This window comes from Chelmon rostratus, chromosome 14, assembly GCF_017976325.1.
Source record: "Chelmon rostratus isolate fCheRos1 chromosome 14, fCheRos1.pri, whole genome shotgun sequence".
NCBI lineage: Eukaryota > Metazoa > Chordata > Actinopteri > Chaetodontiformes > Chaetodontidae > Chelmon > Chelmon rostratus.
This window is the reverse complement of record NC_055671.1, coordinates 11,978,036-12,003,920: the sequence shown is the minus strand read 5'-3', so window position 1 is coordinate 12,003,920 and position 25,885 is coordinate 11,978,036. Positions and strand designations below refer to the sequence as shown.

Sequence of the window (25,885 nt, the reverse complement as noted above, 5' to 3'; positions counted from 1 at the left end):
AATCACAGACGTGCATTAACACACACACACACACACACACAAACACATGCACACACACATATGTATGTAGACGTGTGTGCGTGTGCATGTATGCTCATGCAAGTACAAGAGAGAAACACTTGATACTATGACTCCTCACTTTCCGACTGTTGACCTGCTGGTGAGGAAATACTTAAAATCACAGACATATGTATGTATATGTGTTTGTGTGTGTGTGTGTGTGTGTGTGTGTGTGTGTGTGTGTGTGTGTGTGTGTGTGTGTGTGGGTGGGTGGGTGTGCGAGTGGGAAGTCGTTTTCCCACACTGGATAGGGATCAGTGGAGAGTGGGAGCACACAGGAAGCAAAGTGTGCTGGGAATTTAAACCCTGAAGAATCTCATCTGCTGTTCATCAGTTACTCGTGCATGCATGTACTCACACACTCGCACGTGCACACACACACGTACGCACACACAGAGACGGAAAGACAAAACTCCCCATGTACTCTAAACACTGAGGATTAAAATAGCTGTTTACAGCCTGAGCATTAAAACTGTTGGCAAAGGACAATATGTCGCGAATATTCTGCTTTTGCTTATCTACGTAAGTTTTTGCCTGTTTTCTAAAAACTAACGTGGAGCAATTTTAGAGGAAGGGTCTGTGGATTCAGCTGAAACAACTAGGAACTACGAAAATGGCCCTATATCACCAGTAACTCTCAGTGTGTTCAGTCATAACATTGAGCTGCCCTCCACATCTGTAAAGTTCAATGAGTCTTGGAAATAAAAGTATAGTGGGACCCAGAAGGATGCATTCTTTCTCAAGGACACAGACAAGCAGAGGGGGAGGGAGACAGAGGGAGGGAGGGAGAGAGAGAATCATGCCACAGACGCTTTATTACTCGTTCATATGGACCTGGAGCAGACCCTCTCTTGTAGATCACCTCCAGGATGAACCACAGACTGGCAGCGGTTCATCATAACAGCCGACCTGTGGACTACACCGACAGCCCCAGGGCTCGGAGCCGTGACAACCTGCTCATGTACGATGACTTTGGAGAGGAGAGCTGTTGCCCTGGACGATGCCTCGGGTAGGTCTTTCATTTACATCCCCTACACGGCCAGATGTGCGCATAGTGGCCAGGTGTGTTCTACATCTGCACATTTCCACGTTCTGCAGGTTCTGTTAAAATAATAGTACAATTATGTACAACATTTAGTGGCTTATTTACAGAATTTGAACGTAGCGTCCTTGATACATACGTGAATCTTTCTGGACATGTATCAGTTAAATTCAGATACGAATTTAACATTGTAGAACGAGTATATAATCAAATAGGTATAGCTATGAAATTTCATGTTGCATCAGGATGGCAGAGAACGTAAAATAATGAAAGATATTGTTACACTGATAAAGATAATAAGATATGGCAATGAAATAGGAATTTCAATTAATCCAATTAAAGCTTCATTAAATTCAACATGTGAGTAGCAGCGTATAATCATTTAGAAACTGTTTTCTTCATCTATGTCGCGGTGTGACAATCTAAAGTGCATTAAAAACAGTTGATGGAGGTCAAATGATATTCTTAGTGTTTTTAATACATTTTTAATCATGTAAACCCCCTCAGAGTCTTCTATATTATTTTATACAAATGCTACATTTTATACAAATGCTACACTTTACATTTCTATACTTTACTTTCCAACATTGCTGTTACTCGGAAAAAGAGATCATGTTTTTTGCCAATCAATAAATGGTCCATCAGCATAATGTCATTAATAACTAGTGCCTTTAATGTCTTTAGAATTATTTTTGCAGAATTGTTTTGTAGTTTTTGTGCATCAGAGCTTGAAATATTTCCTTTTATACTTTATACTGCCTTGGACACTTAATCTCTGTTTGTGTTTATTTTTAGATTGTTATCCAAACATGGTTAATTACAGTAATGTCTAAAATAACCATCTAATATTGAGACTAGAACTATAAAGAGGTCCTTGTTTGATTATGAATAATGTATTTGACTGTAGTGGCACTCTGTGTATATTAACTCAAATCACCTTTGACCTCTTCCTGTCAGAAACCAGAGCACTCACTAGTTCACCTCATAAAAACAACAGATTTTTAGATATTTTTAGAGGGTCAGCCAATGAAAAGCCAATGAAAAGCAAATATCTTAGTAGTAGGAGGTGGAACTGAGATCAGAGTAATTGAAGAGTGTTTTTCAAAAGGCTTCACCTCCATGTGTGCAAGTTACCATGTGGACATTACTGTATATACTGTGTTTATGCCTCCTATCTCTCTGGCAGCCACAGCAGCTCTGAGAGACAGCTCTTGGCTCGTCTCAGTGCTGTTAAACGACGCCAGGCTCTTCGTGGTCCTGCCTACATGTTCACAGCCCCTTCAATCAGCCTGTCAGAGGTTGAGCAGCGTTTCCTGGAGGCGGCGGAGTACGGCAACATACCAGAGGTACGGCGCATGCTGCTCCACGTGCCCAACTTGAACGTCAATGCCGTGGACTACATGGGCCAGAATGCATTGCAACTGGCTGTGGCCAACGAACATCTGGAGGTGACAGAGCTGTTGCTGGGGAGGGAGGATTTGTCCAGAGTGGGTGACGCCCTCCTGTTAGCCATAAGTAAGATGTACCAAAATACAAGACCACTTACTTTATGTGCACGTAGAGCCATCACAACAAAAAACTATACTTAAACACCTTTAAAAACAAAGACTAGTGGGAAAACTTCCCTGGCGATTCATGCTCCACTAAGCGCGGAGGTAAGGCTGTCACAGCAGGGACCAGCCGAACTACACACCACCAGCTTTGCTCTGTTTGTGTTTGTGTGGGACAGGTAAAGGCTACGTTCGCATCACAGAGGCCCTGTTGTGTCACCCGGCGTTTAGAGATGCCCATCGTCTGACAGCGAGCCCCGCTCAAGCAGACATGTTGGATGACTTCTATGCTTATGATGAGGACGGGACGAGGTAAGACAGCTAAAAGGCAGAGAAACCGAGAAACTAAAACAACTGCACACAGCAGATTCTGCACTGAAATTCAGAGTCAAAGCCTTCAGTCCAGTAACTTTCTGTCTTTGCTGGTTGCCTGGCGGCAGTGGCCAAGACATAGCTACTCACATGAGCACCTGTAAAATGATTTATTGCCATTTTTACACTTGTTTTGGTACAGATTAAACTAACGAGATATAAAACAATTAGGCAAATGTTTTTAGCTTTGGACAGAGCCAGGCTAGCTTGCTTTCAGTCTTTGTGCTAAGCTAAATTAGCCTGCTGCTGGTGGTAGCGTCTTATTTACCGTGGTAGGCTAATCTCTCAACATATTTCCAAAAATGTCAAACTTTTCTTTTAACAAACATATACAAGAACATTTGCTTGAAGCAAACTCAACAATTCCAAGAGGGTTTGATGTGTCGGAGGGAGCTGCTGGTGGCAAACAGCATAGTTATAAGTGTGCGCCTGTATGAAGATGACTGGACATTAGCTGTCAGCTGGTAGCCAAACAGCCGGTGAATGAGCCAGTGATGAGGAAGCACGACTAAAAACAGCTGATGCTAGTTAGCTGTTGCAGCATGATGCATCACCTATGGCTTTGCTCCATATGTGGATGCTGATTTATGTATAACAATACACAATATGTATAATAGTGATGGATTTATGTGTGTGTACACTCCCACAGGTTCTCTCATGATGTTACTCCAGTGATCCTTGCAGCGCACTGCCAGGAGTACGAGATAGTTTACACCCTGCTGAATAAAGGGGCTCGCATTGATCCTCCTCATGATTACTTCTGTGGCTGCGACTCCTGTAACTACCAGCAGCAGTTTGACTCCTTCAGCCACTCACGATCGAGGATCAACGCCTACCGAGGACTCGCAAGTCCTGCTTACCTCTCCCTCTCCAATGAGGACCCGGTGCTGGCAGCCCTGGAGCTCAGCAACGAACTGGCCATGCTGGCTAATATTGAGAAAGAATTTAAGGTACAACCGTTATTGAATATCCTGCAGGATCACCGCCAGAGGCACTGGGATCACAGAAAACCAATGATGCACACGTAGTCCAGCAAAATGTGTCTGCCTTGCAGTTTCTGGATTCACTGCTCACATCCTGTTAGCGCTACCGTGCACGTGCCCGGAAAACCATTGTTAAGTACACCAAAGCTGTATTCGCCATTTTGCTGCCAACCAGCTGCCAGAAAACGCAGCCAGTATACACAGGAAGATTTTATTAGCCTTAAGAGATGAAGCAGAAACAGATGAGTGACTAGACTTACAGATAGGACAGTATACTACAGGTACTGTACAATAGTTAAATGCATCAGTCCAAATGCACTGCTCACACAAAGAAAATATGACGCCCACTTTTCTGCGTATATCAGCAACTTTATGTCTTAGTGGCATAACTAATAGGTTTTAAGGATAATTTCATTGTGAAATCTTGGTGTGTAGATGCGACAAGGGCCATGAAGACTGCAGACCTCTATCTATCTATACCAGTGTTGGCGGCATTACCTCTTCAAATGATGACCATATTTCCCTTAAAACCACATTTTCCACAAAAAGCTGGCTTTTTATTCGTTGGATGCCTTGTTTACGGAAATGATTGCAATTCCTTCAAAGTAATGTGAAGAAGTACTATTGTGCTGTAATAGCGACAGAGCTACATGCTCCATTGCTACATTAATAGCTCCAGCATCTGCCCTGCAACACATCTTAAATGTTCCACTCACCGCTGCACATTCCTCATTTTGTTTGCAGAACGACTACTGCTGCCTGTCGAGCCAGTGTAAGGACTACGTGGTGGGCCTTCTGGATCTGTGTCGCAGCACTGAGGAGGTGGACGCCATACTGAGTGGAGAAATGGACTCTGAAGACAGCTATGATGTACCGGGTCGCCCCTCCCTCACACGGCTCAAATTAGCCATCAAGTACGAACTCAAAAAGGTTAGCATGTCCACAAATAGGCAATGACACAGAGACAGGAAAAATAATTCACTGTCATTCCTCATAACGGGAAAAGTAGCAGGGAAAAAGATCACCACATAAATGTAAAAAAGAGGTTTTCTCTTGGTATACTCTGATATTCTCAGGCAACAGACAGGAACATTCTGTAGGCGAAAGAAGTCTAATCGAACAGCTCAGATCAATACATTGACTAAAACTGTGCTTGCTGCACAAAATAATGCAATACAAAAACAAATGAAAAGAGCACTTATTTAGTAAAAATTCATTAGAAATAAGTATTGGGAAACTATCAGATTTTCCTTGCTGTTGGTGGGTAGTGTGACAATTTTAATACGTTACATTACATACATCCGAAACCCTGTAGGGTGAATATTTAATCACTGTCTTATTTTTTATTAAGTTGTGTATTTATGTGGTAATGCAGCTGTGGCGATGGGTAAAAACTCGAGGAGACCGAGATTTTAGGCATGAGGTATTGTAGTCAATAAAAAACTGCACAGACCTTGATTGCTAAGATATTTGATAAAGGCTTCGAGTTGACTCAGTTGTCTTTCTATTTTAGGATGTCTCGTGTAATACTCAGAGACTAGTTTGTAAGGCTGAAAAATTAATTGATTAGTAGACTGACAGAAAACAAAATCCATTCAGCTATTTTGGTGATCGATTAACCATTGAAGTCATTTCTCAAGCAGACAAAATAAACCTGCTCTGGCTCTGACTCTCGTGTTTTGAAGACAGCAGCCTGGGCTAATTGATAATGACTAATTATTAATTTAATCTCAACCTGTTTGCATCAGATGATTCTCTCTCTTCTTCGGACCTCTCATAATGTTAGGATCAGACTATTTACTGTTCATACCTCACAGAAACAATAAACTTGTTCTCTCACCACCCTTTATGTCCCCGTTCCCCACCCTGTAACGTCTACACCTTCAGTTTGTGGCTCATCCTAACTGCCAGCAACAGCTGCTGAGTATCTGGTATGAGAATCTGCCTGGCCTGAGACAACAAACCACTGCTGTCAAACTGCTGGTGGTGCTGGCGGTGGCTATAGGACTGCCTGGCCTGGCTGTGGCTTACTGGATCGCTCCGTGCAGCAGAGTATGCAACATTTCTTAACATTTATTATCTGCTGGCATGAAATTCCCAGCAGGGCGTTTCCTCTCATCCTCCTGTCATTTCATCTCTCCCGCTCAGGTGGGGAGGGTGATGCGGAGCCCCTTCATGAAGTTTGTGGCTCACGCCTCATCCTTCACAATTTTTCTGGGTCTTCTGATCCTGAACGCCGCTGACCGTTTCGCGGGCACCACCCTGTTGCCGAACATGACCCACCATCAGCACCCCGGAGGATCCCAGTTCGACCCGCTGCTGCTCTACCGCATGACCACGACGCCCTTCACGTGGATGGAGATCCTTATCATTTCATGGGTCATGGGTGAGCATTAGATGATCACGATGACGGAGAGTCCTCATCATGCCATCCTGTGTATTTCACCACTTGACTTGCTGCAGGCATGATCTGGGCTGAGGTGAAGGAGATCTGGAGTCAAGGGCCGGGGGAGTACCTGATGGAACCGTGGAACTTCCTGGACTTTGGGATGCTGGCAATCTTCCTCGCCTCCTTCAGCTGCCGCTTCTCCACTCTGAGACACGCTGGCTTAGCCCAGACCTATGTACACAGACACCACACCACACTGATTAATGTCACGCTGCCTCCTGAGATACACTACTTTACACTGGGTGAGCATGCTCACACACACTAACAGACCACCACACTTTGAATACATGTACTTCATGTGTGAGCATACAGTACATAGGAGCACATGTTCTACTAGAGCTGAGATGGCTTTGGACATACTGATGGCCGCCAAACACCAGTAGTCTCTGTCTGAGCTTCAAGTTCAATAAAAAAGACGAATTTTAGACTCATCAAATCTACAAAAGTAGCTTTTTTGAAGGCAAATCTGAGTAGCAGTTAATTTGGTTCAGTCACACATTTGCACATGTGTATTTGATATTCAAGAGAGGCCAGAAGAGGTAAAAGTACCCAACATTTTGGGTATTTTTTAAAATCCTGTATAATATATGATCATAATAAGATGAGATCCAGTGGCTATGTTACATACAGTATCTCTGAAATGGCTAATGGCGTCCTAATGTAAGCAAGTTAATAAAAATATCCTGCAGCCTCCTCTCTAAGACTTGCTTTTTGAATCCTAAGTCAAAGTAGAGTTGCTGAAGTTTACTGTGCTCTGGTTTTGTAGCACGTATCGACTGGTTGCCGTCAGATCCCCAGCTGGTGTCGGAGGGCCTGTACGCGGTCGCGGTGGTGCTGAGCTTCTCTCGGATTGCTTACATCCTCCCAGCCAATGAGAGCTTTGGCCCGCTGCAGATCTCTTTGGGGAGGACTGTCAAGGACATCTTCAAGTTCATGGTCATCTTCATCTTGGTTTTTCTGGCGTTCATGATCGGCATGTTCAACCTCTACTCTTATTACCTGGGGGCGAAGCAGAATGACGCCTTCACCACGTGAGACGTGCACAGTTACAGTACACTCATCAGCTCACACATGCTTTTCATCCCTTCCAGCAGCTGTGCATGTGACATCACTGCAAGTGGATTTTTTTTTTTTCAGGTATGAAAATCAGCTTCAGACTTAAAGATTGCTCAAAATTCAGAAGTGAATCAGTTTTCTGAAGGTTGGAAAACCAAACAGGCAAAATCGCTCCCCTCGGGCCCCAGAACCCAAATTTCTAATATTTGTGGTATGTGCTAATTTGAGAAATTGAAACTTGGTTTGGAAACTACTGAAACATACTATCAAAACAATATTTTGTGACTTGACACCTTTTATAATTAAGCAGTGTCTATGTTGGTCTCCGTATTAGGTTATGGCCTTTGTATTTTCAGCTGTACAACCAAAAAGTGATTTCTCCTTCTCAGATTATTTCATCTGAGGGACTTAAAGAGATGTTTCATATCTCTTTAATCATGTGACCTCTTTACCCATTGCAGGGGTCCCGACCTCCTGGTTGGAAACCACTCCTTTACTTTGCCTTTTCACACAGCTGTAATAAAATCAAAATAAATATGACATGATGGATTACCTTTCTTAAGAACGTTTTTAGTCTCTGCAAGCTGATTTTCATACTTTAGTAAAATGAATGGATGTCAGCGGCTGCTTGTAAGTCAATCTAAAAATGTATGATATGCTTTGAAGTTGGTGAGCAATATTATAAACTCTGGGTTGAACACTGTAAGAAAACAGCCTGAGGGAAAAAAAAAACATTTTTTGTCTTCCGTTGCTTTTCTCACAGATCTTCTTTAATGACTCCGCTCTGATGATTAATGGTTTGTCTGAATTCAAAAATAACTGTCCTCTCGTCTCCTTCCATTTCCCTCTCTGTGCATCTGTCCAGCCTGGAGGAGAGCTTCAAGACGCTGTTCTGGGCTATATTTGGACTGTCCGAGGTCAGGTCTGTCGTGATCAATAACGGACACAAATTCATCGAGAACATTGGCTACGTGCTGTATGGGGTTTACAACGTTACCATGGTGATAGTGCTGCTCAACATGCTCATCGCCATGATTAACAGTTCCTTCCAGGAGATTGAGGTTCGTCATCAGATAGTGAATCATCATGTGCTTCAGATGAACACTCTCAAATATGTAGAGAGGCCTGAGAAAGCTTCACATGTAGCACATACAATACTCCGCAGTTAGAATATTTTCAGACCTTCCGACAGGAGAGGAGTAATGTAATTTAAACTTAATTTAAACCACAATTTTTTAGTTTGTCACTAAAATGAGGATCACATGATACATTGAGATGTAAGACTTAAGACTTAGAGTTGACACTCCAGAACACTCCCAATAATCCTTCATACGATAAGAGTAAAATAAGAGTAAAATCCCATATTCTAAAGAGTCAAAACAAAACTGATATCAAAAGATATGTACTGTAACTATGAATCAAAAATAGTTCCTATTTGTAGATTTGTACAAAACAAACCCATTTTCATCATCTATAAAAAACACTGAGGCTGTATTTGATTGTATACAGCCTCAGTGTTTTTTGTATTAGCGTTTCATTTCACTTGCCAAGAGCAGTCAATACTTTTTTAAACATTTGTGTTGCAGATCATATGAGCACGTTGCTGAGGTGCAGAATTTCTTTTCACAGAATCTGCTGAAAAAATACTGTGATGTTTTGAGAAAGGGTTGTAGTCACTTTCTTGCCAAGAGATAGATAGGAAGATCTTGTACCACTGTAATGTCTTTACGCTTAGCATGAAGCTTGCCAGCAGCTGATTAGTTTAGCATAAAGACTGGGGATAGGGGAAACAGCTAGCCTGGCTCGGTGGCCTGGAGCAGTGATTTCCTGAAGTCTCCTGCTCAAGACCAAGAAATAGTTGGGGACATAACTCCCTGTAAACCCACAACGTGTCTTTTTTATACTTTGGTTTTTGTACAGACTACATGAAGCAGGTAATTAATGTGATTGTTACTGAGCTGAAGGGGTGCTGCTGTTTCCCTGTTTCCAGTCTTCCCTCCATTTTCTTCTCTTTTGTTTCCCTCTTTTTTTTTAGGATGATGCTGATGTTGAATGGAAATTTGCTCGAGCCAAGCTATGGTTCTCCTATTTTGAGGAGGGGCGGACGCTCCCTGTGCCCTTCAACCTGGTCCCCAGTCCAAAATCTATCCTGGGACTGGCCATGGCCGTCAAGTCCCTGCTCCTGGAGTACGCAGCGGGTCACAGTGAGGAGAAAGCTGGGACCCAGCTCGACCAGGTACCACTCCCTGTGCATCCTCTCTAATCTCTTCCTCTCTCAGTAATAATCATAAAACCAGGATATTTAGTGGAGCTTTAAAGGCAGTGTCTGAGCACCTCCCAGTGGAGTCACTGCTGCACCACAGGCTCCACCTCAGACCTGAAGACACAGTTAATAAAGGTCTCAATTCTGTTCAATTAAGTCAATTTCATCTTAATCTTCCAGCTCGGAGAAGGCAAAAATTCAGGTTCATTCGGTGCTTCTACCAGCCCAACCAGATACCAGGTACTTATTTATTGAGTAGAGTCTAAATAACATATTTTTTTCTCATGATACTATTGTTAACAACATTTCTCTTTCATCACTGGTTGCAGAAGATCATGAAGCGACTGATAAAGCGTTACATCATCAAAGCCCGAGCAGACAGAGAGAGTGACGAGATCACTGAAGGTTCAATCAGCAGAATGATACTGAAATTGAAAACTTGTTTCAATGGCTACAGTATAACCATTTTTCAGGAACAATGCTACTAAAACTTTTTCTTTTCTGCTATGTGTTTGTTTTTCATCAGGCGAGCTGAAAGAGATAAAGCAGGACATCTCCAGTCTGCGATATGAGCTGCTGGAGGAGAAGTCACAGAACATGGAGACACTGGACGGACTGCTGAGGAGGCTGGGAGAGATCAGTACACCTTCAGAGTAGCACTGCCTGTCATCCCGATTTGTACATAAAACTGTACAGACTTAAAGTGCCTGTTCTCTATCATTGAATGTAGATAAAGTACAGAAATTGATACGATAAAGTAAGAGAGTATGTATGTGAATATGAAATTAAAATGCAGCTTGCTAATTGAATGATTCAGTGTCATTTATATGCTTACTGCACACAAAGTGCAGTTTTTGAATTTGTGAAAATTTAATCTTAATAATTTGAGATTGCAATTGCTATTATTAGTGTTATCATTATCATTATTATTATTATTATTATTATTATTATTATTATTTTGATTTTGGGACCATTCTGTCCTCTCGTACCGACCAAAAATACAGTCTATTATGATCATTTTAATCTGGACAAACAACATTCACTCACCTGTTAAAACATTTAGTAATATGAGGACATATAGTTTGCAAATTACTTTGGTTTCTCCTACAAAACCATGCCAAGAAAATCACACAGTGCTCATGTCTGGACTATAATGAATGATTAAATACATCAAAAATATTGTTTTTAACTGTGGTGTGCAAAATAACAGGGATGTCTTGAGTGAAAACTAAATTTCTTGAGAAAAACGCATACGAAACATGCAAAATACTAAGAAACAAACTGAATCTACATATACAAACTGCTGTTTTTAAGGGAAGTGTTTATTAGGACAGCTTGAAAACTGACAGACAGTAGGAAGAGGGCGTTATGATAGGATTCAATCTTTGACCACCAGCTCATACTGTTCCAGGTTATCTCTGGACATGCAGCTATAACATTAATATGATCACTTACAAATGCATAAATTACCAACACTGATAGAAAAATAGTGTTTTCATGTACCTTCCAGACACATTTCATGTATTTATAATGTTCTCAGAACTGCAGCGAGATCGCTGAACACAAACATAAGATAGGAGCTAATTATGTTAAAAAAGTGAAGATTTCACATGTGAATGGAAGAGAAGTCAGATTTGATTTTATGTATATGTTAATACATATAGTAGTCAGGATACATACAGTACTTACATCATTCATATCCTGCCCCAGTAGTTCAGTGATAATAACAGTCACAGTTACATGATAAATATATTACATCTGATCAGCAGCACAGAGTTTTACTGCATTACTGCACTGTGGATCCCTACAGTCTAAGTTAGATCTTTGTGAGTGAATTTCTCCATTGTGAGATCAATAAGGTCTAAACTAATCCATTCTTTGTGTTACTCAGTGATGCGGTGACGACATCATCGGTCGTCACATGTATGTGATGTAGTTCTCAGGTATGAGGCCTGTTTTGCCCTTGTACGTCGCCTGAAGCCAACCTGGTTCCACTGACGGGTACACTGCAGACACAAACAATACAGCAAGTCAACACAGGGACCTAAAACAATCAGTTTCAGCTGTTTACAGTTATCTGTGCAATCAAAATACAATATATTGTCAGGAAACTGCAGCTGTCCCACTTATGAATCATTGTTGCTATGAAGTGGGTGAAAACATTTTATCTACCTTTATGGTGATTTAATATTTTGAGGGAAATGTTAACAGTTAAGAAATTCTAAGAGAGATTACAAAATAAATAGGAAGAAATAAAGATTATAAGAGGTTTAGCAGTAGGTATTTACAAGTTGATTGTGGGTTGGATGAGTATTTGTTTTTATCGGATGTCATTACCCAAGGATCGGATGTCATTATCTATATAAATACCCAAACACAGATCAAATGTTAATACCAGATGTAAATGGGGCCAGACATCACTCAGGAAATGAAACCGATGTGTGCTTCTCTTACCATTAGAGAACAGCGCCCCCTGTGGAAAACTGAGCTCATGGCTGTGCTCTGCCTCACAGGAGTAAAGAGCTTTTGCTTCCCTATGAGAAAAAAAGAGATTTGAATCAGTTTTTAAAAAATGATTTAGGAAGTGACTTACCGAGCATTGTGTCACAAACAACCACAAAGTCAACTTACTTTCCAGAGGAACATATGTCTAATGCTGAGGAGAACACTGAACTCTCACGCTCCGGCAGCCTGACTGATAATCTGTAATACACAAATACAATATTGGCTCTGAATACATTTCCTGAGATAATGTCCAGTTGTTGAGAGAGAGACAGACAGAGAGAGAGCGAGAGAGAGAGAGTGCTCTTAGCATCTAATCAATCAGCACAATTCATAGGACTGAGCAACCAGCTAAAGGCCTTTGATCCATGCTCTCCTCTGATAGCATGGATGAAAGGCTGGAGCACAGGGTAAAGTGCAAAATCAGTTTTCGACAGACTCACACTGATCCAGGCTTCTGGTAGCCGTTGCTGGACGTCATGGCTGCAGAGCGTTTTCCCATTATATCAGAGCCACAGCGAATGTGTGAAGTTTTCCGTGTGCGTGTTGCCTCTTGTGGCTCCAGCGACATGAGACTCTGTACTGATCCATAACAGCTTTTGTAATCTGCGATAAAACACAAGATCTCAGAACCGAACATAAACAGGGAAGTGAACTTTCCACACTGTTATCCTACAGAGATGTACGCACCCTCAGAGATGTGTAGGGAGGTGAGAGAGGAAGATGTGGAAAGCCGGTATGGAAATAATGAAGAGGACGAGGAAGAGGAGGAGGACGCAGTCCTGTAGTTTTTCCTGCACTGCTGAGGAGAGGTGGAGTCTGTCACTCTGGTTTCTGTCACAGTGGGGGAGGCATTTCTCTGATCCACTGAATGAGTGCTCTTCACAGAGGACACAGATGACACTCTCTGCATAGGTCGACCCTCCCTGAGAGAGGAGGCGCGCTCCACTGAAGAGTGCTGGATGGAGGCGGAGGACAAGGAGGCTACAGAGGGAGACCTTGACTCTTTTACAGAAGACATGGAGGCAGTTGAATTTTCTTTGACAGACAGAGTCCTCTCTGCAGAAAGTAAGGAGGACATGGAGGAGGACACAGAGGAAGTTAGCTGGGCTGGAGTAAGCTGGGAGGAAGTCCTGGAAGAAGGAGTGAGGTGGGGGGAGGCGGCGACATCTGTCGAGTGTTTCTGATCATTCCCGTTTGAGGAATTGCGGGACGGGGAACAGGAGGACGCCACAGGAGGTGACACCTGTGCTGTGGTGGACAAGTCTGGCTCAATGGCGGGAGAGGACGGACCAGAGGTCTGAGAGAATCCGTTCTTCTCAGAGGAGTGTGAGGACAGAGACTCTTGGCTGCCCATCGGCGTCGTGCTGGAGCTGCTACTGAACGTGTCACCTGGGGGGAGAAATGTCATTCACACTACAGTTGTTTATATTATCCACCACTTAAATCCAGACTGAAATATCATAACCATGACCTTTGTACACACATTCATGTACCCCAGAGGATGAATTGCAATAATTTTCCCCTGACTGGAAAACAAAACTAATTATATTCTCATCAGCCCTGGCAGAAGAACAAAAACCTGTGACCAAGATGGCGACCATGGTGAACATTACCTGCACATGTTAGCATACAGAAGTTAGCATTAAGCTCAAGCATGGCTTTTGACTCTTGATCAAAGGTGAGTTGCTGATTACAAAGTAAATGTCAGATGAGATTTTTCTGTATTTATGCGCAAAAATTTAAGCTCCTCAGTGTAAATGTTGCTCCTCTGTGTGACCTTTGAAAATCTATGGGTACACTTCCTGTCTTCGAAAATTGATTAAAATAAGTGTGGGAATTTATTTTGGATTTTAAAGTACCAATATCCCAATGTAAAAAAACTCCATTACAAGTCAAAGTCCAGGACAGGAAAAATTGCATAGCTATTATCTGCAAAATGTGCTTAAAATGTGAGTATGTGTGAGTATAAAATGTGAAAGCGGTCAGCAGCAGAAAAATGGCCCCTGTGACTGATCTATTATTAAATATGACATTATTAGATTGTCAACACTAAGGCATCAATGTAAGTAGCATTTTTTGTAGCTGGTGGAGTTGTGGCTTGTTTTAACAACTATAGTTAGTTTAGTCTAATGGTTAAGACAAAGATAAATCTGAGGAGTCTTGAGATGATTAACTGAATTCTTATACATAAAATTGTATTAATTTCTTTGACAAGTCTCTAATCTCTGCTTTTTTATGACGTGCTGGACAATTTTACCTCCTTGGGCCTTAATCAGGTAATTAAACCATAATGGTAAATCACACTCTGGTGGAACTGCTACCATCTTATAGACATGTTTTTCACAGACAAGTAACAATTTTTTTTAATTTCTCTAAATCTGAAAAGTAACTAGCAGGTATAGCTGTCAAATAAATGGAGTAAAAACTCACTGTCATTATCTGCCAGGCAGAGAGCAGGCGAGTAGAGACGGGCCTTCCTCTTTCCTGATGACAGACAGATGACCTTGTTCCTCCGAGGGGTCGACCGAGAGGACGGAGATAGCGGCACTGACAAGTCTGGGGCCTCACTGAAAATCTGGCAGGAACATACAGAGTACATGTGAGGTGTGTGTATGTGTATGTTTATGTGAGTGTGTGTGCATGTGTGTGTATTTTTAAGTCTACCTTGTGGTGGTTTTCAATGATAATCTCAACCACAATATTCTGAAACTTCATGTTCATCATGGCGGCCACCGTCTCTTCCTGAGACCTCATCAACGTGAGGCCGAACATCCTCCCCAGGTTGGACACAGTCATCATGTTCTGGCCACTGTGACAGGACACCCTGCGAACACACATGCACATGATGAGCGTGCATTATTTAAATCATATAAGAGAAGTAAAAAGCGTTTAAATAAACTGTGAACTGTTTTTTTATCTGCTAATCTGGTTTTCTTTGAGATCTGTTCTTAACAATAACAATAAACAATAAAAGTACAGTGTGTGTTCATGCGTACATACTTGTGGAGGTGGCTTGTTAAGAGGTCCAACATTGCTTTGTTTTTTTCTGGTAGTTTATGAACAAGTGCATGAATTGCTCTCACTCTGTACTTCTGGTCATCATGCTCTGTGGAACAAGGAAAGAGTAAAGAGGGAAGGATATGATCCAGTGGCGATAGGGTATGTGCTTCTGTTTGCAAATTCAATCCAAACACATATGAAATAACCACAGATTGTGTCTTTGCACACTTTGTGCTGTGTGTACTTTGTGTTTTGAAAGAGGTGGTAAAAGAACTTACTTGCAGCCTTTATGAATTCTTTATGCAGTCTGTAGGTCAGTAGTGGTTCTGCCAGACACCTGCATGCACATTAGAAATCAATAATTCATTAATCATGAGAAGAGTTATTCAAAAAGACTGCTTTGTACTGTAAGTTACCTGAAATAATTCTTTAGGCCGCTGGTGATGGTGGTGATGTTGTCCCAGTTGTCTGCGTCGAGCTGCATGTTAGCGGGAGCTGTGGATGCTACAGTAGAGCAGATAACAAATGATTTAACTGCAATGACTGATCACACCATACAGAAGAAAAGACGGCCTTTCTTACCAAACACACTCTTCATCAACCGCTGCACTTTGGAGTTCGAGCCTTCAATCCTGTACAGTCCCAAGGTGTTAATGTCTACACACACATACAGACACGATTTACATTCATCATAAATCAACAATGTATACAATAAATACTCATTAAAATTATTTCTCTCATAAGAACATTTTAAGGAGGAGGGGTACCTGTTGTTTCAACTAGCTCGATACACCTCTTAACAAAGTTGAGGCCCACTTCGTTGAGAAATGCTGTAAAAGGAACACACAGTTTTACCTACACTTCTTGTACATAGCAGTTATATCCATAGATGTTAATAAACAGACTCTTCTGAAAAAAACATGTATTAGGATACTTACTCTCCTCCTTTTTACCCAGCAAAGAAGGCAGAGTGTAAATCTGAACAAAGATAGAATAAATTATGTTTCAGTATGACATTTCAAACAATACAATAGTACAATACATATAATAATTTTTAATATAGTGTGCATGCATACATGCAGGTTGGCTACCATTACTTTCTAATTATAAATATATAGTATTTTTGTATTTAATGATGGGCATATTCTTACAGGTTCTTTTCCATCCATTGCCTCCATCCACAGCCGCCTGTTTGCCTCAGAGAGAGCTTGCAGGGTGATGACGCTGTGTCTGCAAAGAAAGAGAGATCATTTTACCTGAGCACAATCCAAAAGAAGCCATATCTCAATTTATTCATTTCATAGATAGTCATGTGTTAAGGACACACATCTTTCCCTCTCACCTCTCCACCACCTCGATGTCGAAGCAGAAGCGTTTGTCGATTGAATCCCTCTTCCTCCTGACACACGACTGCAGATTGAACATCTCGGGTGGGCCATTCACCACGCCGTTCTGTCAACAGGGAGACGTGTTTGCAATATGCACTATACGCAAATGGTGGTATCAAGGATTTTCACAAAGACTGAGCTTTTGATATTGTAATGAAGAAACAGTGTTGCTCAGTACTTTTAGTTTTAGTCCCTCGACTACGTATTTCCTACTTTTCAATGTGAGATAAACTCAACAACAAAAGAAATCCTTTGCTTACAACAACATTATGCTATGACAATTATGTAACTCAGGTTTTCATGGTGGATTTTAATGCTAGAACAGAAACAAATGGCTGTGTGGAAGGTGGAAAACATAAAAACTATGCACTGTGTGCTACCAGCTCACCTGTCTGCTGGCTGGTTTGGACTCTCTGTTGCTCATGGTGAATATCTTGGAACTTTTTTGATAAGTACAGTAGTATCTGGTCCACACACTCCCCAATGGACCTGTAATATATGACACACATCTTCATTTAGGTGCACTTGTGCATGAGTTTAAACAAAATGAAGTCTGGTAATGTGATTCTGTCTTTTGATTTTCTTCACTACATAAGTGAGAGAACGAGGCTGAGAAAATATGACTTTTGTGTATCTCACGTTTCTCCTGTATGTACAGATATCCCTCCATGGTATAGCAGGTGGGGGCTTTGAAGTCTTCCTCTGCAGACTGGATCCTCTTCATCAGCCTCTCAACCTCAGCACGCGTACTTTCAAAGTTATTGCGAGCCTTATCAACAAACATATGCATAAGAAACTGCATTGAAAGGAGGCTTTTATAAATATTTATAAGAAACATACAAAATGTTTGAAAGTTAGTTAGTCAAGGAATGATTACTTAGTCCAAAAAGTAAGTTACTACAGGTAGTTTACAGGTAGTTTACAGGTAGTTTTTTTTTAAATGATCCGTGCAGTACATTCATGTCTTATTTGCAAACAAAAGCTGTCCAGGTAGTAAAATATGAGTCTGTACTAGACCAGCCCTTGTTCAAACTGGCTGAAAGTAGTTCCTATTGTTTATTTCAACATGCTTTGAGTATCAGGTGTGTGAGGTTTCTTTGGCACAGGTAAAATGAGATGCATCCAAATTTGACTTTAAAAAACTTTCTCCTCATGGCTTAAGAGGCAGGTAGACCCGATAGAACAAACAATTTACAAATACTATTTTAAAAATGATATCAGGTTCAGATTGGGTCTAGAGGCTTGCAGTAGGTATACACACTTACATTCTGTAGGTTGAACTGAAGCTGCTGCTTGTAGGGTTCAAACTCACTGGCCAGTTCGTAGCCCTCATGGTAGAATGTAAATAAACCCTGCAGGAAGGCTAATAACTGAAGAGCAGAGGGAGAAATCCACAGGAAAAATGTTAGCTGGGGGCTTGGGATTCTAACAAGAGGATTAGAAAGAATGACTGTCAGTCATCTGCTCAATCAATCAAAATAGCTTCTATAGGAGAAAAAAACTCGAAGCCTGTTGTTTGGTTTGCTGCCCTTGTTTACTTTACTACAAAGGGTTTCCCTCTCTGTCTCAGGCGGATGAGATATCCATGCAGGAAGTGCTGCTACAGCAACAGGAAGTGGGCTTTACTGATATCTATCAATAAAACATTTTTATCACCAGCCAAACAATGTGTGTAATGTGTGTTTTTCAAAACCTGGCTTAGCTGTCTTTCCATGATCATGTCTACATGCACACACGGTCATTGGCTTCGCTGCAAGCATGACTTGTTTACAAAAGAGACTCGTCAGTCGTACTTTTCAATGAAGAAACATTGTGTACTGGTGACCATGTTTTCCCTCTACTGGTCAGATTTGTGAAGGCCCAGCAGCTCAGAAAAAAGTGAAAAGCCCACATTTGAGGAAAAAAGGCTGATACTGACAAAAAACCTCCTGTATTACATATTAAATGTGTATCCCAGTATTAAAATAGAATTGATTCGCGCTAAAGTGGCATATAAACATGATCACAATGTATGTGTGTGAACTCACCGGCTCCACAAATTCAAACTTCTTTCTCTCCTGCACTTCTTGGATCTTGAAGACATACTGCAGCGATGCATCATAAAAAACCTGCCTGTCCTTACTCATCTGTGAATCAGCCTGCAACAGAAACAGCAACAACACATATACAGTACTTTATTATTACCTAACATGTGTGGGAGGAACTTGGTGTGCATTTTTAGGAATTAGACCGTTTACCTCGTGTAGATGCGATTCCTTCTTTTTGGGGGACAGGCTGAGGTGTTTCTCCAGAACAGAGTAGTACCTCTCTGTCTCTTTGTCAAACTGCTTCTTTCCCTGCTGAGGAAAACACGGATGTCGAGAGGACATGACCAATAAATAAAAAGCAAACTTTTTTTTTTACATTTGCTATGAAAGCTCTTGAAATTCACCTTTTTTACATAACACTTTTTTACATCACACTACTTGAGGTTACGGGAATCTCAAGAACAAGAGTAGTTTATAGCCACACCAGCATCTCTTTGAGGCTGCATGTTTATCAGTATTCACCATCTACACCATCTTAGTTGAGCCTGTTAACATCCACAAAGTACAGCAGAGGCTGATTTCATAAGTTTTGCAGGCTCCTGATCATAAACCAAAGTATTTGGACCTTCAGTGTAGCAAATTTCCCAGAAATCCATCCAGTAATTGTCAAGCTATTTCATTCTGAATATTAAATGTGAAACTTGTGATGGTGGTACACAAAAAGTTAAGGGATCACTGAAGTTAATAAGATTTAGCCTGTGGGGACCATGAATGTCTGTAGCAAATTTCATGGAGATCCATTCAATAATTGTTTGGTTATTTCATTCTAGACCAAAGCACTGGTCTAACCAACTGACCGCATAGCCATCCCTAGCACCCTGCTGCCCCTGTTGCTAAAAATATCAAAATGCCACAAATCTGTGGTGAGGTTGCAGGAATCCTGTTAATTCCTGCGCAACGTCTCCGTATCTGATCTTTCACTAGTGACAGAAGTTCAGATGGTTTTTGGGATAAACTTTCCAGCTATGATGGACCAAAAATGTATGAGGAAGTGGAGTGGAACCATTAATAATTAAATGAGAGACACTGCCAAAATATTTAGGACAACAGCTTTTTTCCAGAACAGCTGCAGCTCCAACGCCACATGTCCAACCACTCTTTCTTGCTCAGCAACATCAGTGTGTGGATGTACTGCTCACACACTCCTGCTACATTCTACAGGCTGAGGAGTTGCTTCGATCAACACTGAGAAGTGAGCTATGATTTCATTTTCAGGGTTAGTCACAGACCAGCTCTATTTTTTTTACCCACTGCATGGAACTGCTATCTCCGCTGTTTATTTCAGTCTGAGAGGCAGCGAAGAGAAAGAAATGAGATAAAGTGAATTACAAGACTTGAGACGGCTGCTGAAACTAGACACCAGACTCACTTTGTGTTTATACTGAGTTCAACTGTGTCTCTGTCTGTGACGCGCTCCCTGTCTTTCCTCCCAGTGTCCGTTCCCATGACCTTGTTACTGACACTGGACTGTGATCCATCGTATATCTGAACAAATTGGATTCTCTGACCACTGACTGAGAGACCGACTGAGACCAGAGGAGAGCAGGATGATGTCTGATCACCACCCACAGTGTTCAATAACTAATACACGTAACATGCTTAATGAACTGAACTTGGCCTAAGCAGAGACTGTGATGTTTTAAATATCAATTGTGGTTCTTCTATGTAAAATAGAGTCAAAGCAAACGTTAACTGGTTCTGTTACTTTGTGCAAATAATCCACTGCAGATATACCTTAACAGCTCCAATCTGCTCCTTACGAAACCTCTCAAGTGGTGAGATCAACACGTCATCGGCGTTCTGGATCTGAGGGGGGAAAACACTGCAGTCAGCTCAGTGCGTCATAACAGTAAATACCAAGACCAGCAACGACAACAAAAATAACAGCTCAGTCACTGGTCCACGAGGGCTGCTGCTGCCTGTTAAAACAAGTTTTGTCAAATCTGATCGATCAATAGATGCTTGTCTTTTATTTTAATGACAATTTTGTCTAAAAGAGAGAAATTTCTTGACATTCCATTCCAGAGGATGTTGATATTAAACACTGAGACAAAGGTCAAATTGTGCAACATTTCAAATTAAGACATCAATATGATTTTGATCTATCACCTACTTCATAAATGTGTTGTATAAGAGCAGAGGTAGAAATGTTTGTGCAAGAGAACAGGGTTCAAAGTGAAATAGCTGATCTCAGGAATTAAATCTCTCTCATATGATATACTGTATCTGTGGTTTACTTCCTGGTTACATACCCAAAAAGTTCAGGGCTGAACACCTTGGATAACTGTCCAAATATCCACAGGCCATAGTAACACCCAGGGTGTTACACTCAGTTTATGAACTCTGGCTTATTATTTCCTTTTATGAGCATTGTGATCATTGACCATTTTGCAGACTTTGCTCATGCTTATCTTCAGGTTGAACAAGTAGGTATTTCCCATTTTCTGGAATTGCCCTTTAACTCAATAATGATGGTGTTATAGAGGTTCAGAGCTATCAGCATTGTTGCAGTGGAAAAGTATATAATTAAAATACACATACACACACAGAAAGAAAGCGACAGAACACACACACACACACACACACACAGAGGACCCTTTATGGACTTTCCCAGGCAGTCAGGGCTCTGCTCACAGTCTCACGGGGGAATTGGCAGAATAGGTTCCACATGGTTCCTCTGTAACCAGACCATGCACACAGCCACAAACGCACGCACACACACACACACACACACACACACACACACACACACACACACAGGGCTATGCATACGGTAACGTATTATGCATATACATTGCACATGCGCAGAGGTTTGTCTACACACAGACTTTGCCAGACTCCAGTCACTCCCACACAAAGGCCTCTGGTTGATGGAGGGTCTGTAAGTCAAAGACGTTTTTTCTGAATCGCAACGTTTTCCCAACAAATGTTTGAATCAGACTTGTGGGAAAGCCCGATTCAGACAGGAGCTTGAGACTAAGTCAAAGCTGTGCATCTAGTAAAGGTGCCTAACAAACACTGTAACTTCCTAACTGGTGACTGAGGCAGTTTTGCACATGATGCACTTGAAGTGAAGCATAAATAGACAAAGTGCAACACAACAGTGAGTTTTTTTTTAAAGACAAAGCAAACTATTGGTTCAGACTTTGGTGTAGAATTGGCTCTTGGTCTAATGGTGTATTCAGATTGTCACTGACAGCAAAATGCCTTGAACAAGGAGAAATGTTTCTATATGATTTCTTTCTAAAGTCTGTGGTTTTCTGACAAATAAATATGAATCACAACCACATTTCTACATGTAAATTATGCACAGAAAAATTATAGAATAAAGAGAAAAACATTATTTTGTTGAAATTCATTCATTTTTTTTGTCTTTTAACTTTCTTTATAAAGATAAATAGAAAAAGTTAACACTCATCAATCTAATTAATAAGAGCAAAGCTTTATAGCGTTCAAGATACCTTCCTTGTGTAAAATACAATGTATTCCTAAGTTAGTTGACCTATTTACTGTATACCACTACCCTTTAATCTTCAGTGTCTCTCTCTTTCACTCTCTCAAGCAAATACACAGAATCACACATTTTCTTACCAGTCGTTTTCTTTCCTCCTCCATGGTGCTCAACAGCTGAGAGAACTCCTTCAAGGACTGTGCTGTAAAAGAAATTTGACACTTCAAAAAGACAACACTTAAGGTATTTTAAACATTTTGCAGTCTCAACTCCTAGTTTTCTAGATCATCAGGGGGACACTTTCATCTCACCAATACTGATCTCATCATCAGTCTCAGCATCTCCAATACATTCAAACTGGAACTCCTGCAGAGACTGAGAGAACCGTTGAACAGCAAGAGAAAGACCTGAGAAAAACAGACAGAAGTTCATTCAGTTACTTAAATCAGGTACAATAATTTAATCATTGTAGTCACTTATTTGTAACTGACATAATTTTGCTATTTCCACATTATACACAAGAACGCTCTTGGCCTTTACTGGTCCAACACAATGTAATGCTCCCATTCCCCATTCAACCATACAGGCTACAAGCAGATTTATTCCCTCCTGTAATAAATGACTAATGTATTTTCCTACGAGACTCTGGCACATTATCCACTGCCATAAGGCGTCGAAGTCTGATATAAACAAACTGACACACCCTGCAACAAACTCCACTTTATGGCCTTGGTCTCAGTCAACTGTGTTTACATGTCCAAACAACACTCCAATAATACAGTTTAATACCACCTTTTATTGTCTAAGGTGCATGAACACTTGGCTCCACAAGACTGCATTCTCTCACTCACACACCCAAAACTGGCTGCATGTCAGCCGTTGTGAGGTCCTACTTCAACCACAGCACTGCATTATACATGGACGATAAAACAATTCAAATGTCGTTTAGCAGCAGTTTACACCAGATTACAGCATGGATATCAACAAAAAGAACTGTCAGGTTCAATGCATGAAAGACAAAAGCACTGGAAACCTAAATTAAGCATATTGCGTACCAATACTCACAACTAAATCAAAACATTATTAATGTTTTCTGATGCTGTAAAAAGCCTGTTTACATCAGTGATGTTTGCAGACACAGGAGAAAAGCGGGGATGTAATTTTGATCATTATCATCTGGAAGCTTAGTTGTCAGTAAGCCAAACACTTCATTTATCAATGTGTATACACCTGTTATTTACAGACATGATAACAATAATTGGGCCCTTAATTCTTAATATCTTAAATGTGCATTGAATTGAGTTCAATGTCGTATGTACAGCAGTCTACACACTGCAGAAAGCAGTATGTTTCCATTTAGTGATGCACACAGTTTGTGGTCAGATGCCGACAAAACTTAAATGTGTTGCTTATTTGCATGACGGTGTTCAGTCTTAATTGAAAATCCCACTTGAACCGCTGATGTGAGATGAACACACTGGAAACCAGACTTTGAAATGGTTTTCCGTTGGGAAGAGACTTTCCAGTAAGAAGAGGAACGACATGTTTGCATATCATGAATAGTAACAGCACTGTATCGAGGTAATATCATATTGTGGAGGCTCTGGAGACTGAGATGTCATTGTTGTGTGCACAGTTGAACCTGTTACAGCAAACAGTGATCATGCTGTTACACACCTGAGTGGTTAGAGTAAAGTGAACACACTTAATGTGTGTCTTAGCAGGCAGCAGCAGGTGAGCCAAAGTAACCACAGGCAGCCACAAAGCGTAGGTGTGTCTGAGCTTAAACCTGAGGTGAATCCAAAGACTGAAAGTCTTCATCAGCTAATTATAAATGCTCTCCAGCATTTTACATACAGATTTCCTGTCAACCAAACGTTTGTTTGCAGTGTGCCCGTCTCGTCTTTTTATATATTTTTTTGTCATAAGAAGGTACCAAACAAACTTTTTACAAAATAATGAGACGTTTTGAAACGGAGAGAGAGAATCTACATCACAACAGTCCATATTTCATGTAAATGCACCCAAATCTATGAGTTTAGTCTTTGGCACTCTCTGTGTCATGGTTGTATTAACCTGCAAGGTTAGAGCACAACTGTTGGATCCCTAGCAGCCCCTGTGATTTGTCACTCTTATTTACAAATCATTATCATTATTTATAAAAGACAAATGCTAAAAAAGTTCCATGCCGCTCAAGATGTGAGGATCAACCACTTGTGTCTGTTTAACACACTTGTAAAGTGGCTGTCTTTGGGTTTTGTGATACTAGTCAGACAAAACAAACAATCTGAAGGAGTTAACTTGGCCCCTGACAAATCATTGTCATTTTTCACCACTTTCTGAATCTTTGTAAACTAAATGGTAATTTACTGCCTCATAAAAATTACCTTCAGATCACATCACACATCTATTCTAATAAGTTTCTCCCAACTGCAAAATAGCATACAAAACCAGACAAAGACATGAAAGGTTTGCCCTATCATGGGAAGATAAGTAAAATATCTTTTCTTTTATCACAACATGGAGACTATAGTCTACACATAACCCTGTAACTACCTACCTAGCTGTGCTGCTCATACCGCCAAACACGATAAAATGTAATAAGTTATTAAGTGAGTCTAATGTAGGCTAAACATTGGCTCTGTTTGTATTGATGGCCTTGGGTTGCCCTCTGTTATCAGACAGCAGACCCTGCAACTGTTTGAGAAACTTACTGAAACACGCACTTTCCCCCAAAACAAGTAATTAACCAACGTGTACTCACTTCTGAGCGCAGAAACGAGCATGTTTCCATCTTTGATGAGGTCTTTTATAAACCTGTTGGTGCGCTCCAGCTCTATCTCATGGCACTGCAGTCGCTCTCTGAACTCCGGGCTGTCCAGGAAAGAATCACTGAACTCCAGCGTCGGCAGACCCATCGATAAATTAATCCACACAGCTAATTATCAGATACCTAAAGTCAGGCGCTCCCCTCGGTGAGATTTACGAGAGAAAACGGTGTTTGAATGCGCTCGGAGAAACCTGGTCAGATGTTTCTATCCGCTCCCTTCTTTTCAAGCCTCGCTCACTTTTTTCCCCTTTAGAACTTCCGGACACCGCAACACAGCGGATTGTCCGATAGAGTTTAGTTAAGCTATGCGACGAGCTCTCCGCTGCTGCTTTCGCCTTTTTAAATCACTATATTAAAATACAACGTCTCCTTGTCTTCTTTGCGGCTTTTTAGTTGAAAAAACACCGACAGTCGCCAGAAAGAAAGCAGTAGAGCCAACTGTCGGACGAATCAACTCTGTCTGCGGAGCCCGTGTTGCTAACTCTACATACGGCTCTGAATGAAGGCTTGTTACTATGGGAACGGGAGACTCCTGCTGGCGCGTGCTGAAATCAGTGCAAAGTGAGCCAAAGTTGTTTCTGGAGCTTTTCTAACGTCCATGGCAATAATATTTGAGTTCAAAGATACTAAAGCAAATGAAGTTGAAGCACTGAAAGAAGCCGAAGTGGCAGTACAGAGAGAGGCCTAAATGGCAGATAAAATGGAAGTCCTGAAATGAATTTCAGTTCATGTGCAAGCTCTAAATTCAGTTGAAGTGTTAAATCTGAAGTGAAATTGCTTAAAGAGATTGAAGAGTCAACAATGGAAAATAGTTTGTTTGTCCCTTGAGCTGAGTGATAAAAGAAGCAG

The 25,885-nt window shown here is 41.1% G+C and overlaps 2 protein-coding genes across 3 annotated transcripts; one reads left to right on the top strand and one right to left on the bottom strand.

The window, feature by feature from the left end:
• The first annotated feature begins 906 nt into the window (after positions 1-906).
• On the top strand, positions 907-10,553 carry trpc6a (transient receptor potential cation channel, subfamily C, member 6a). The gene is made up of 14 exons (XM_041952065.1): positions 907-1,069; positions 2,289-2,617; positions 2,832-2,964; positions 3,674-3,974; positions 4,752-4,937; positions 5,895-6,059; positions 6,156-6,393; positions 6,471-6,698; positions 7,223-7,487; positions 8,378-8,573; positions 9,548-9,748; positions 9,956-10,015; positions 10,105-10,180; positions 10,302-10,553. Exons 1-14 carry the CDS (start codon positions 930-932, stop codon positions 10,430-10,432), a joined length of 2,649 nt encoding a protein of 882 aa, XP_041807999.1. The 5' UTR covers positions 907-929; the 3' UTR covers positions 10,433-10,553.
• A 542-nt stretch (positions 10,554-11,095) lies between these two features.
• On the bottom strand, positions 11,096-25,512 carry arhgap42a (Rho GTPase activating protein 42a). 2 transcript variants are annotated; one of them, XM_041951935.1, is made up of 24 exons: positions 24,971-25,512; positions 22,518-22,613; positions 22,347-22,408; positions 20,490-20,561; positions 18,906-19,007; positions 18,696-18,806; positions 17,934-18,038; positions 17,308-17,437; positions 17,057-17,157; positions 16,623-16,732; positions 16,432-16,510; positions 16,219-16,258; positions 16,048-16,110; positions 15,863-15,937; positions 15,697-15,784; positions 15,559-15,617; positions 15,281-15,386; positions 14,945-15,104; positions 14,711-14,855; positions 12,968-13,669; positions 12,721-12,883; positions 12,407-12,478; positions 12,230-12,309; positions 11,096-11,781 (listed from the first exon to the last, which is right to left on the bottom strand). In XM_041951935.1, exons 1-24 carry the CDS (start codon positions 25,122-25,124, stop codon positions 11,693-11,695), a joined length of 2,964 nt encoding a protein of 987 aa, XP_041807869.1. In that variant the 5' UTR covers positions 25,125-25,512; the 3' UTR covers positions 11,096-11,692. The 2 variants fall into 2 exon arrangements, with proteins under 2 accessions (XP_041807869.1, XP_041807870.1); XM_041951936.1 differs by having other exon boundaries at positions 18,906-19,004.
• Between the last annotated feature and the right edge of the window lie 373 nt (positions 25,513-25,885).